The sequence below is a fragment of the Aplysia californica genome, unplaced genomic scaffold (assembly GCF_000002075.1).
Source record: "Aplysia californica isolate F4 #8 unplaced genomic scaffold, AplCal3.0 scaffold00307, whole genome shotgun sequence".
In the NCBI taxonomy this organism is placed as follows: domain Eukaryota; kingdom Metazoa; phylum Mollusca; class Gastropoda; order Aplysiida; family Aplysiidae; genus Aplysia; species Aplysia californica.
The window spans coordinates 651,458-664,654 of NW_004797577.1; the positions used below are offsets into that span (position 1 = coordinate 651,458).

Here is a 13,197-nt window from a genome sequence, read left to right on the forward strand (position 1 = left end):
GGAGCCTTCATAATTGTACACCGGCGGAAGTCAGTTCTACAAAGTCACTTCCGGTTTAGAATTCGCGCGAGACTCTTCTGTTATTGTTGTAGTCGAGTGTTGATTGAGTTTTTTGCCGAGTCTGATTGATTGTTTACCCGAGTGCAATGAAAGGGGTACAGATCTAGATCTAGAGAGAGAGAGACATTTTGATTGAGACTTATCAAGTCAACGGTCTACTGGAGTAAATCTAGATCTAGAATCTAATCTAGATCAAGATCTAGATTAGTCACTGTTTGTCTCACGTTTACTGTCCATCTCCAGTAGAGCGAAAGGCGAAAGTATGCCAAAACGCCCGAACCCATTCGGAGACCACTCGTCTCTACAGCTGAAGACTCATGTTCGGGCTAAGGAAGTCGACCAGGGAGTTGATCAACAAGTTAGAATGCAGTCTGTCTATGGTGAGTTGCCAGGGCTTTTTTATCTAGATCTAGAATCTTTTAACATTTTAGTCGCCCATTTGTTCAGAGGCCACCTTTAGAACTATTCTCACCCCGGGTGAGAATAGCACAGAGGCGAGTCTTTTGGCTATTCTCACCCGGTGTGCATTCACCGTTATAGCCCTAGAAATAGATTTCTAGCCAACCAATTTTGCGTTCACCTTGAACCACAGAATGGGAGGACTTCCGTAACGAGCGACCACTATGAGACAGCAGAATTGAGGGTTAGGGTTAGGCCTCTTCTTTATATTGTGTTTGATGGGGTGGTCGCTCGTTACGGAAGTCCTTCTCACAGAATTCTACACTGTGAGAACAGAAAAATTGTAGAATTCTGTGCCGTGAACAAACGTTCCATTATTACTGTTGTTAGCCTAAAAGCGTACAATTTTGTCTGGGCAGTGGAGAGAGAGGAGTAGCGGGAGAACTTCCGGGGAAAAACAAAATGGCGACCCGCGTAGTTCGGCTCGATTCGAAAAGTTAAATAGCCGTAGCATCTTTGTAGACGACCAAATTAATTTATTTTGTGTTTAAACATCATTTTTTAACTTTGTTTTGGTCAATTTGATCGTCCACACCGATAGACAGTATTCAGAAAGAGACTGAGAGAGAGAAGAGGGGAGGAGTAGATCTTGCGAGAACTTCCGGGCAAAACAAAATGGCGACCCGCGTAGGTCGGCTCGATTCGAACAGTGAAATAGCCATAGCATCTTTGTAGACGATCAAATTAACTTACTTTTGTGCTATTTACACGTAATTTTTTCTTTGCTTTTATCCATTTGATCATCCACACCGATAGAAAGTATTCCAAAATTAGGAAAAACAGGTCTTGTTTCACACCAGGTGAGAATAGCCAACGGTGGCAAGTCTCACCCGGGGTGAGAGGTCGATCGTATTTCTATTCTCACCCCGGGTGAGGATAGCCACTTCCTTGTTCAGAAGGGGTCATGAATAACTAATCTATTAGTATTAGAAGACAAAGTAGCGCGAGAAGACTCGAAGACATCTGATTTGTGTCCCTTCAGACTTCAGACTCATTTATTTTCAGGGTTCCTTAGATCAAAATTGGGGCAGATTCTCATCCTTACCATCTACGGTTCTTACAAGTTTGTTTATATTCTGCCATGATAATGATGAACACCTGAGACTTCCGACTGAATGTCAGATTGGCCCATGACGACTGACGTCCTTTCAATGTTTGATTTTATTTTTTGTCGCCTTACAATTACTAGCCTATTAGATCTAGATCTAGATTCTAGTAAAATATTAATATGCAGCAATGCCCACCGAGCGCGTTTTGTTTTGCCAATTTTTGACCCCCGCACAGGGGTGTTTCGTGGGACAAACTAACGCAAAGGTTGTTGTCTTCAACTCGCTCTCACGCCGCTTCTCGTGAATGGATATGAATGAAACTTGGCAGCCAATCAGAAAAGAGGTCAATCCCGTAGCATGCAGATTGACATGTTTGTACCCATCCAAGAAGCAGTCGAAAACGTTTGCGAAAGTGGTTGATGTCGTGCGCTTTGAAGATTTTTCGGAGCTGTGATTTGTGGCTGGATTGGACTTAACCGGACCACCAATCTCGGCCCGTGATTACTACGCACCCCTAGCCTAACTACGCACTCATAGTTCTCTACGTGCTGACAAAAGGTAGTTCCGCGGGCGACTTCGCGCACGCACAGCGCAAGCCAGCGGCGACTGGCGAGAAGTGGTGGTTGAGGGTGGGCAGGGGATTTAACTTAGGTGGACCACCGTGTAAGTGTATCATACCCACAGTGGGGAGGGGGGGTTCAGGGGGGCTTGCCCCCTTGGAAACTATAAAAAAGAAAACACACAAATGCGAAACAATAATATGAGCAGACAGTCGTTTTTACATATATATCAATGTAACAACAGGGGGGGGGGGGGTTCAGGGGGCTAGCCCCTGGCAACAATAATTCAAAAACACACACATATATATATATAACAAACAATCACATGTCCAAAAATTGACGAGAGCCTGATCTCACCACGCTGCCTCACATATAACAACAGGGGGGGGGGGGGTTCAGGGCTAGCCCCTGGCAACAATAATTCAAAAACACACACATATATAACAAACAATAACATGAGCGGACAATCAGGGTAGATTTAATTAGAGAGATGGAACAGGCCGAGCCTTGCTTCGCAGCCCTCGCCAAGTCGCGAGCAGGGCCGAGAGGGTTGCAATTATGCAAATGAGCTCGTGCGCATCTCTCGCCCTCCATTGTACTTTGCTGGACCAGGAGTAGGCCTAGCCTAGCCTAGCAGTAGCAGAGTCGCGAGCAAATAAGAATAGTGGACCACGTGATTAGATTGACCAATTAGCCTCAAGGCTCAGGGTCGTGGGTCAAAGGGCATGATAGCATGGTCGTGATGACTGAAAAACCCGGTAAGAGACGTCTGTCGATTGTGGGCTGTCGAAGGGTGAGGACGTAGAAAAGTGAGAAGGGGAGCTCGGAAAGGAAGAACAGCGGGCCACTAGGCACCAGGGGCGCCATAGCGAAAGTAGCTCCGACTGGTGGTCCAGTAAAGCACAATCTTACCGATTTGTCGAACTGACTGATAAGTTGTACACCAATAAAAAAAATTCTTTATTCCCTTAAAATTTCACGTTTCTGTGTTTAGCGGTTTATGCAACGTAATCTTTAAAAATGTGGGAGTAACTAAGGGGAAAGCGGCATTGCCATTTGCGCGTGCTGGATGAACGACCTGTGGCTGGGAAAATTCCACTGAGTGACGTCATCAGCAATCGTTTGCCTCGGGCGCTACAAACGAGGCCCCGCTTTGTGAACCGGAAAGGGAGGGGGAAGGATACTTGAAAACTAAACGGGGGCCTTGATAACTTGCATTTGAGTTGCATTTTAGTTACAATGCAATAGATGTAGTCATTTTTATTAGCTTAATTGCATGAGAGAAGAATGGAAACTGAAAGGCAGAAAACTGTTTGATATGAAGAGGCAGGTTTCTGGTTTCTTTGGGAAAACAATATTAATTATGATGATCTTGTCACTGTTTTCAGGCTCTCTCCAATTTTTTGGCAATGGAGTTATTGGTATCATCTTAAAGCTTTGTGCAATTCTTACTTTTGATATAAAAAATATGACACATCTATCTTGAATTGAAGCAGAGACGTTTGCTTAAGAAAGAGGCGGGGGTCGCCTGGTGATTGGTGTCTGGGGTAAAATTAGTGCAAGGAAATTTTTATCCGAAATGGCAGTCAAGGTTTGGGGACTTCCAAAGCTTAGAGGTGTCCCTAGAAACTGCAAATTTACAGTTTTTGTGCCTTTGATCAACGGGTTTCAGTATTTATAATCCACACAGAAATGTGCTTTTAAGTGGATACATGAAAAGTGTTGACACCCCCCCCCCCCCCCCCCCCCCCCCCAAATGAATAAATGAAAATTGCCCAAACACAAGCTGAAAAATGTCAGTTTCTTTGACTTTATATCATTTTGATGAGAGCCTGATTTCGCCACAATGATACACACATTGTTTTCTGTCACTGGAATCCTGGAGGAAGTAAAACGTAGCACGTCACAATATTATTTATTTTCGAAGATATTTGTAATGCATTTAGGTTGCTTTTGGTTTTTGTTCATTTTTGTTTTCTTGTGCCTGTAGTGCTTTTCACCTCCTACTAGTAGAATTGTTTCAATGGTAGATCTAGGGGGTTTTTTCACTTTGATAACATCGAGTGAATGCGGCGGTGTAATTAGAAATAAAACCTAATGCATTAATCTATAATCATTCTTGAAAAGCTCTTCTCCGGGGTCATGTTTGTGATAATGGTCCAATGAAAGGTGCCTAAAATTTGGTAGTTGCTGAGTTGATTTTACATATTATTACTCTTTAAGACTATATTGTACTTTGCAATTCCACTGGAGTGCAAAGATTTCATTTGCACTTTTAGTAGAGGTTTTACGGCGCTCGCAACTGCATAAGGTCATATATGAGCACCAGAAGATTAGAGGTGTTACAAGAGAGTAACAAACAAAAAAGAAGGGGAGATATAAGGACAATAGATGTTTGATAGGAAAGAAGAAGCAAACCACACCAGAGCACCCGCCAACCACCCACTTTGCACTTTCTTTTGCTTTTGAGTATAGTGCCAATATATTTTCTTTATTTGTGTTTTCACTTACTTTAAAAAAAGAATTTTAGTTCTTTAGCCATTTAAAGCCTGAATTTTTCTCAATAATATAGTGTCTGTTTTGAGATCCAATATAACTTTAAAATTATTTCAAAATTTCTGTTTAGTGTGTAGTTAGAGGGTTTCTCTTTTTCTTACTTTTTTATATGTACTAAGTGACTGTTTTTGTGTGGGTGTGCTTCTCTTTTCTCTAACTCAATCAATTTCTTTTCTCAATCTTACCATTATTCTTAGGTTTACAGAGATAAAACATGGTCTTCGTGTTTCATGTGTTTTGGTTTGTACAGTAATCTACGACACGTTCCATCTCTTGGGTGTGCGGGTTCTGTCCTTTGATTATTCTAAACTAATTTTGTGTGGAGTGTCGTCTTTGGTATCTAACTCACCTTCAGAGGCATTGGGTGACACAATCCCCGTATTCGTATTTGATGTCTCTCAGATTCTTGAACACGACGGGGGGGGGGGGGGGGGGGGGGTTAGATATCTAGCCCACCATAAGCAAAGCATCATAGCATCCCCGAAAAGACATGATATATATATATATATATATATATATATATATATATATATATATATTTCCCTGACCCAAGCTGTCTACTTTAATTTTCTTTTAACATTATTTTTGCAGTGATATCTGATTTTGGTGTCAGAATTGACATTGTTAATACGTACTCAATCTTACAGTCAGACCTGTCCAGACTGTCCAAGATGACGACTCTCTTGTTGGGGAGAAAAATAGTAATTTTAGCGGGTGGTTGGGGGATGCTCTGGTGTGGTTTGCTCCTTCTTTCCTGTCAAACATAACATATCGTCCTTATCTCTCCCAGTATTTTGGTTTGTTACTCTCTTGTAACACCTGTATCTTCAGCACTTTTTGGACCTTATTGTGTTGCAAGCACCGTAAAACTTTTACTAAATCTCATCTATTAAAAAAAAAAGATAATTTTAGACAGGTCAGTCAGTATGATAAAGAGAAAATGCATGGGGGAAAGTGAGAAGTGGTTGATTGTACAGGTGATTGTGTTGGGCATGTGGTCGTTGAAGCAGGTTCAACTATACTATTTTTAAAATAGTTTTGTGTTCAAGGTCAGTATGACCTGAATGAAGGAGGATGGGCAACAAATTTTGTTTACTGTTTTTCGTTACAGAGAGAACGCAGAAATTGTTGTTTGGTGGGATGAACCACGGGCTTGAGGACAAGCGGCCTCCTTTAGATGGCAATGACAATTTGATGCTCAACCATTTCCCCAACCACCTCAAGGCTAGTGAGCCAACGGCATTAAGGCAGATGCACTTGGGGAAGAATTGTGAACTAGTCAACGTTGATGAAGAAGAAATGGAAGAGGAGGAGAGTGATAACGTTTCCCCACCCTCTGTTCCCGGCATTGTGGCCCAGGGTTACAGATTTAACGAATGTGGACAGTTTAGTCTGGCTCGACCGGGATTTTCTTTTTGCCGTACGCCGGCGGAGTTAAGTCCCCCACAGCAGCTTCCACTGCCGTCTGCTTGTGAAACGTTTACGAGTAACGGTGCCAGTGTGAATACCTCAGCGCCCAATGTGTTTCAAAGGATGAGGATGGCGCAGATGAAGAAACCATCTGAAGAAGCCAGGTTTGGGGGAGGTGAGAAAAGTGTTTTCTCATTTTTTCATTTATAAAAATGCAAGTGTCTGTGAGTGAATGATCTCAGTGGTGCTACATATTTTTTTAACCGCACAGATGGGGGGGGGGGGTTAATCATTAGGTAGAATATACAAGGATTCAAGGATAGGATATTATTGCTATGGTCATCACCTTTCATTGAATTGATACTACACATTGTTCTATGCAAAGAGGGTTTTCTTTCTTTTTTTCCCCTTTTTCTTCACCCCTCTCCTTCCAAAAGGCGCTTAAATACCGCCTCTTTTGTGTGAAGAATACTTTTGAGTACGAGTTTTAAATTAATTTTTTTTGGTTCTGTGTGCTTTAACCTATTACACGGGGTGCCCATTGGGGGTCGGGTCGGTTTGCTTGCCGGATTGAGGGCACTTTGATGTCAAGTAGGAACCACAAAATATCATTCTGCGGTCTGCCAGTTTGAGACCCTTGCTCTAGATTCACACGTGGCCACGTTGACAGTTGAAGTGAGCATGGCATGAGTGTACAGTGCCTTGTGTTGTGATCGTGTTTGCTCAAAGGGCTTGTTTGCCTCTTGGTGTGAAAAGTTTGACTTTTTATTGAGTAGTGTCTGGCTTATACTCTACTTTGCCAGGTTTCAGATTGAGTGTCCCCTTATTGTCTCTAACATTTTGAACTTCATTTGACTCATGCTTGACATTTTGAGGGTGGAAATTATGGAGAGGGGGGTTCTGACCTAAGGACTTAAATATTTATGAGCATTCACACTCAAACAAACACCAACAATTCTCTTTAGAAAGTTTCCTATCAACATATGAACAAGGCTGTCATTTCTACACATATTTTTTTTTCTGAATATCTCTCATTGCTCTCTGATTGTATCATCCTAATTAGGTTGTATAACTTTTTAAACCTTTATAATAATTTTTTTTAATTTTCTTGTTCTGGATATGGTGTTAATTGTGGGTGGTTGGTGAACGTTCAAGGTATGGTTTTGTTCCTTTTTCCTGTCAAACGTCAATTTTCTCCATCTCTCCTAATTCTTTTCTTTGCATGTTACTCTCTATTAACACCTCTAATCTTTGCGTAAAATTGTGTTGATGCGGTTATGGTTATAAAAGCCCCTACGTTGAAAATGTTCTAAGATTCAGCATATATGTGACCTGTTTATAGTACGAGTACGAGTGTTGCAGTAAAAGTCGGAGTCAAAAAGACTCGGAGATATTGATTCAGTTGAGATATTGATTCAATTGTGGAAGTTGCCATAGTATAGATAGGTAGGTCTTCCTTCTAGGAATATAGTTTGGAGCAAGACATTTAGAGTTTTTGTATTTTTTAGAGGGGTCTGTTTCGTGGTTGGAAATGAGTACATGTATTAAACTATTATATACATGTATCTATATATGTATACACTAAGAATCTATATATCAAAAAACAAAATGTAGCGATCTGATCTGACTCAGGATATGGAATTTTCGTCTCGTCTGCTATTATTAGCGGATTGTGTTGCAATAGAGAGAAAAAAAGGGGAAATGATACTGTCACAAACAATAATAGGCTATGTATATGTGGGTCTGAAATTGGAACATTTTTATTGGTAGCACGGTATTTACAGAGATGGTACAAAGTACAAAGACCAGTGTCAGGTTAGAATGCTTTTTTGTTTGTTGCCTCGTGTAGTGCTTTTATTTTGATCGAGTAGAGGTGAGCTGAGAAAGTGAGTCACTACTCGCTTTTTAGCCGAGTGGAAATTGATACATCAACCTATAGGTGTGGAGTTTGTACAATTTAATTTGTCAGTGTGGAATAATATACAGGGTCGGGAAATCGGGAAAAAGTCGGGAATTTTGTGATGGGTCGGTAAGTCGGGAAAGGATAGGGCCTGTGTAATGTGCAGCTATCTAGACTGTATGGTTGATGAATCATAAAGAGGAAACGTAATTGAACCGCTGTGGTGGAAGTGTATGTGTGACACCGAGGCTCGATCGGGAAGAATCAAGATCTGCTTTCGTTACCGCCCAGAAATTTTCCGGTAATAGTCTGATAGAAAACGCAACATTTGTAACATGCAGGTTGTGCATTATGAACGCTGTGTCGCCTTGAAAATAATCAATATTAAAAATTGTCTTTTGCTGTCGCTTGTGGAAAAAAAAAAAAGAAAAAGAAGTTATAAGCGTCTTGACAGGTTCGCCCTCGTGACCGGTCAATGAACCTGTGAGTACCGGCGGTCTGAGCGCTGTGAAGTATAGGACTCCTTTATAAGATACACTCGTGGAAGGGGATTGGGGGGTGGGGGGGGGGGAGCTGAGGGCAACACTAGAGGACAAAAACTGAACTTGGAAGCAAGTTTTTAGCATTTTGATTACTACTTTAGAGCTCTCTGCAAAGCGCTCGTTGGTGCAGGCCTTGTGTGGAATCAGGATCCGTCATGCCTTGTTATTGAACTAAAGTGTTCGCCTTTCATTGGATGGGGTGATTGTAATTTATATCTATATTTTATTAGCTTTCTGTTCAAGATTGGCAGATTTTCAGTGTCACTGCATCTTGCGCCCCCCCCCTGTTCTTACACCACTCACACTGAATAGGTGTATTTGAGCCATTCTAGTTATTACTCTACTTTGAGTTGCAGCAATGTTTTTCGTCTTCACGTTTATTATATGAATCAGGACACCCAGACTGGTTATTGACAGTCGATTTTCTAGTTCTAGGTCTTTTTTCAGGCTCAAAACAGGATTCATTTTTTTATATAGGGCCTATAGTTTATGTTGGCTAATATGATGATGGGAAAATATAAATAAGTAAGAACAGACTGAAATACCAAAGTCTCTCAAGATCCCAGTGCCACACTGACATGTTGTTGACTGGATATAATGTACCTACATGTGTGTGTGTGTGTGTATTCACAAACATACATGTATTATATTAGATATAAATGGAGCACACGCTTTCGTTGTTACGTAACATGTTCCTGGAAAATGGATTAGGCCCCTCCCTTGGAAAATTGAGAAGCTGGTTTGGCAGTCACCCAGTATTATAGTCATCTATTGTTTGAAGACTATACTACAAAATGTACATTTGCATTCATTTATAGACATTTTGACTTTTTATCTTTGATAGATTGGCTTTTTTGGGGAGCATTCTTGACACGCAGCGGCCTGATTTTTCATTCGAATTGGGGTCTTGAAAAAATTTTCCAGGATTTGGTGGGGACCCTGAATATAAGACACGGTAGACTTGAACAAAATAACATCAATTAAATATGTATACATATATATATGACCTCAGAGTCGATTTTTGACCAATCATGTCCATTCTTGGATTGCGAGAAGTAGCTCTTTTTGTCAGCGCACCTCATATATATATATATATCGCGACCTCAGCGCTTTCTTGTCGTATCTCCATTTTTTTAATCAGTGAAAATGTGACTTCTTCTAAAGCTCACTCTTTTATATGAATTGTTTTCACTGTTATAAAAAAATGGAGATACGACAAGAAAGCACTGAAGCCGCGATATATATAGAGAGGATGGGGAGGGGGGGGGGGCTCTGCACACTGAGAATTTTCTGCCAGTATGTAGGTCTTCTTTCGCGCCTTTTTGTTTTTAAATTAGATCTAGATCTAGATGGCTTTGTTTTTAGACTGATTTTGAATTTGAAAACATAGAAAGTGAAAGAATGGTCATGGATGACTGTTTTTAATACACACTCAAACCTTAAATTGATTCTCAGTCTAATAAAGTCTACCAAAGAATGTGCTGGGATCTTATTTTTGGGAGAGTGGCGTTATCTAAACTGATCTGATTTGTTTGTTGTTGTTTTTTTCGCCCCTCACACCATGTACGGCTTCAAAAAATTATATGTATATATATATATATACACACACGCTTCCCTTGTGCTAGAAACACCTCACATGCACACTCATGGGTGGCTGGCGGATGCTCTGGTGTAGTTTGCTCCTTCTTTCCTATCAGACATCTACTGTACTGTCCTTATCTCCCTTCCTTCTTTTTTGTGTGTATACTCTCTTGTAACACCTTACACCTTTAATCTTCGACGCTTACATCTTATTGTGTCACAAGTGCCATTATAAAACTCTTACTAAAACTAAGCATACACTTTTTCGTATTTCATTTATCCCTGTCTTTAGTCCTAGGCTCAGACCAGTGCTTGGTTGAACTTGCTTGTGCCAGGGATTTGCTTGATTTTTTTGTGATTTGTGGCCTATTTTGTTTAAATGCTTTAGCTTTTTTGTTATTGTGTTGCCAGTGCCGTAAAACTCTTACGAAAACTAAAAGCTTTCTTATGTTGTTTTTGTTGCCAGTGCTTCCAGTTTCTGCTTCAGAATTGTGCTAAAAGTGGAGTTACAAACATATATTAGAATTTACAATATTTCGAGTAGATCTAATTGTTGTTTCTTTTTCTCATGTTGCCAGCTTGTCACAACTGTCGAAGGCCCGTCCAGTCGCGAGATGTTCTCAAGTGCCAGTTCTGTGAGAATTTTGTCTGTGGCACGTGCTCGCGTCAGTGCAGAGGGTGCCTGCAGCATTTTTGTCAACTTTGCTCTGTGTTGAAGTAAGTTGTCCTTCTCTCTCTTTCTCTCTCCTCTCTCTCTGTCTTTCTCTCTTTCTCTCCCTGTCTCTCTCTCTCTCTCTCTCTCTCTCTCTCTCCCTGTCTCTCTCTCTGTCTCTCCCTGTCTCTCTCTCTCTCTCTCTCTCTCTGACTCCCTCCCCCCCTCTCTCTCTCTCTCTCTCTCTCTCTCTCTCTCTCTCTCTCTCTCTCTCTCTCTCTCTCTCTCTCTCTCTCGTGTGTGGGTATGGGTTTTATGGACAAGATGTTGAGACAAAAACGATCTGTGACTTCTGGTCGGGATTTGATCTGAAAGTGTAGAGTTTGTTTCTTTAAAATGTAAGAATGGTTTCTTCCCAGTAATTGTAAGGTTGGTTCAGGTTGGTTCATATACATATTAGGTGGGTATTACGTGGACAGTGTTTTTTCCCGCCCTTGACATCTGAGTGTCACAGGTACCCCAAGTGCATATATTTAAAAAATCAAGCCTGCCCAAGGTGACCGCCCGTTGTTCAGTCATCAATCTTGTGGCCTAGTGGTTAGGCTCCCTGTCACAACTGTTCGGTCGTGGGTTCGAATCCTGTCAGGGACCCAATGTTGTGTCCTTGGGAAAGACACTTTACACAAATTTTCCTCACTTCGCCCAGGTGGGAATGGGTGCCCGGCCATGGATTGCGAAAGAGATTTTGTCAAGTTTTTTTCTATTTTAGTGTTTTGAGCGTGAAATCCACAGCTTGCGCTGAATGTTTTCCAGGAAGTCGAGAATATTCCTGGGTGTTCTAGCGTCTGCTGGGGTAATATTGGTCGTATAGCATGTAGAGTCTGCTGTTGTAGAGCGTGGATAAGCGCTATATAAATATAAATCAGTTATTATTATCCGTGACAGGTGGTTCTCTCAGACATAATCATGATATAATGATAACGCGAGGTACGAAGTGGTCATTTGTACAGGTGACTGTCTTGAACAGGTCATTAGAGGAATTGTGAGTTATATATATGTCTTTTTTTTCTCCAGCTATGAGCAGTCTACGGAGCGAGCTTTCTGCCTCACCTGTAGTGGTCGGTGATTGTGACATTGTACAGAGGACATTGTGATATCGCACGCAGCAGGACGTTGTGTCGTCGCACAGATGAGGACATTGTAAATTGTGTCATCGCACAGAGGAGGACATTGTAAATTGTGTCGTCGCACAGAGGAGGACATTGTAAATTGTGTCGTCGCACAGAGGAGGACATTGTAAATTGTGTCGTCGCACAGAGGAGGACATTGTAAATTGTGTCATCGCACAGAGGAGGACATTGTAAATTGTGTCGTCGCACAGAGGAGGACATTGTAAATTGTGTCATCGCACACAGGAGGACATTTTGCCATCGCACAGAGGACATTGTGTCGTTCTTATCATTCGCAACAATGGATATAAATAGATCTGCACTTCTGGATTTCGCCTGTCATGAGGAAGTTGGGGAAAATTTCATCAATCTTGCAAGTGTGTGTGTGGGAAGGGGCAAATTCTGGGCATTGGACTGAGATGTTTGTTTGTTTGAAAGGAGAGTGCATAATTTTAAAGGAGTTTAGGGCATCGAGCCGCTGTGGCATATATATATACAAGTTTCACTCCATTCCACTTCTTTCCATTTCACAACACTATACCAATAGCAACTAGCTGATTTAAATAACACTCACATGCCTACATACATACACACTACAAAGTCTCGCTTGTCCCCACAAAATCTTCAACATTGAAGTTTCACACACACACACACACACATACATATATATATATATGTATATGTGTGTGTGTGAAACTTCAATGTTGAAGATTTTGTGGGGACAAGCGAGACTTTGTAGTGTGTATGTATGTAGGCATGTGAGTGTTATTTAAATCAGCTAGTTGCTATTGGTATAGTGTTGTGAAATGGAAAGAAGTGGAATGGAGTGAAACTTGTATTAAAGAAGAGGGGAAAGATATTAACGCCACACTCACACACGCACACACACACACACACTTGTGGGGAGGAGGGTTGGGTTTTTTCCCTCCAAGTTCATTGAAATCAGCAAAATGCCTTGTATTCATGGAAATCTAAAAAGAACAAACTGACTCCACAAGGTCACTTACACAAAGAACAGTCCTTGATGATGTGGCGTTGCACATTTTTTTTTTCCCCCACATCGAACTCTTTCTACTTTAGATTCTGTTCTATTCAAAGGGACCATCCCCCATCATTCCTCCTCCCCCAGGGCAGTGCTACTGGCTGAAGTGTCTTTAGGCCCTTACCAAAGAGGGGATATTGCCAAGTTCTTATTCACAGTAGAATTGTAAATGGGCTGATTTATCAATGGCATGCTCATGCTTTTTTCTTTCCTCATC

The 13,197-nt window shown here is 41.3% G+C and overlaps 1 protein-coding gene across 1 annotated transcript; it reads left to right on the top strand.

Moving 5' to 3' along the window:
• Positions 1-285: 285 nt before the first annotated feature.
• Positions 286-12,549, top strand: LOC101853330 (the record flags this gene model as incomplete). Its single annotated transcript, XM_005101984.3, is given in 4 exon segments — positions 286-440; positions 5,796-6,269; positions 10,696-10,834; positions 11,844-12,549. Coding segments are annotated over 4 exon segments (783 nt in total). The 3' UTR covers positions 11,896-12,549.
• Between the last annotated feature and the right edge of the window lie 648 nt (positions 12,550-13,197).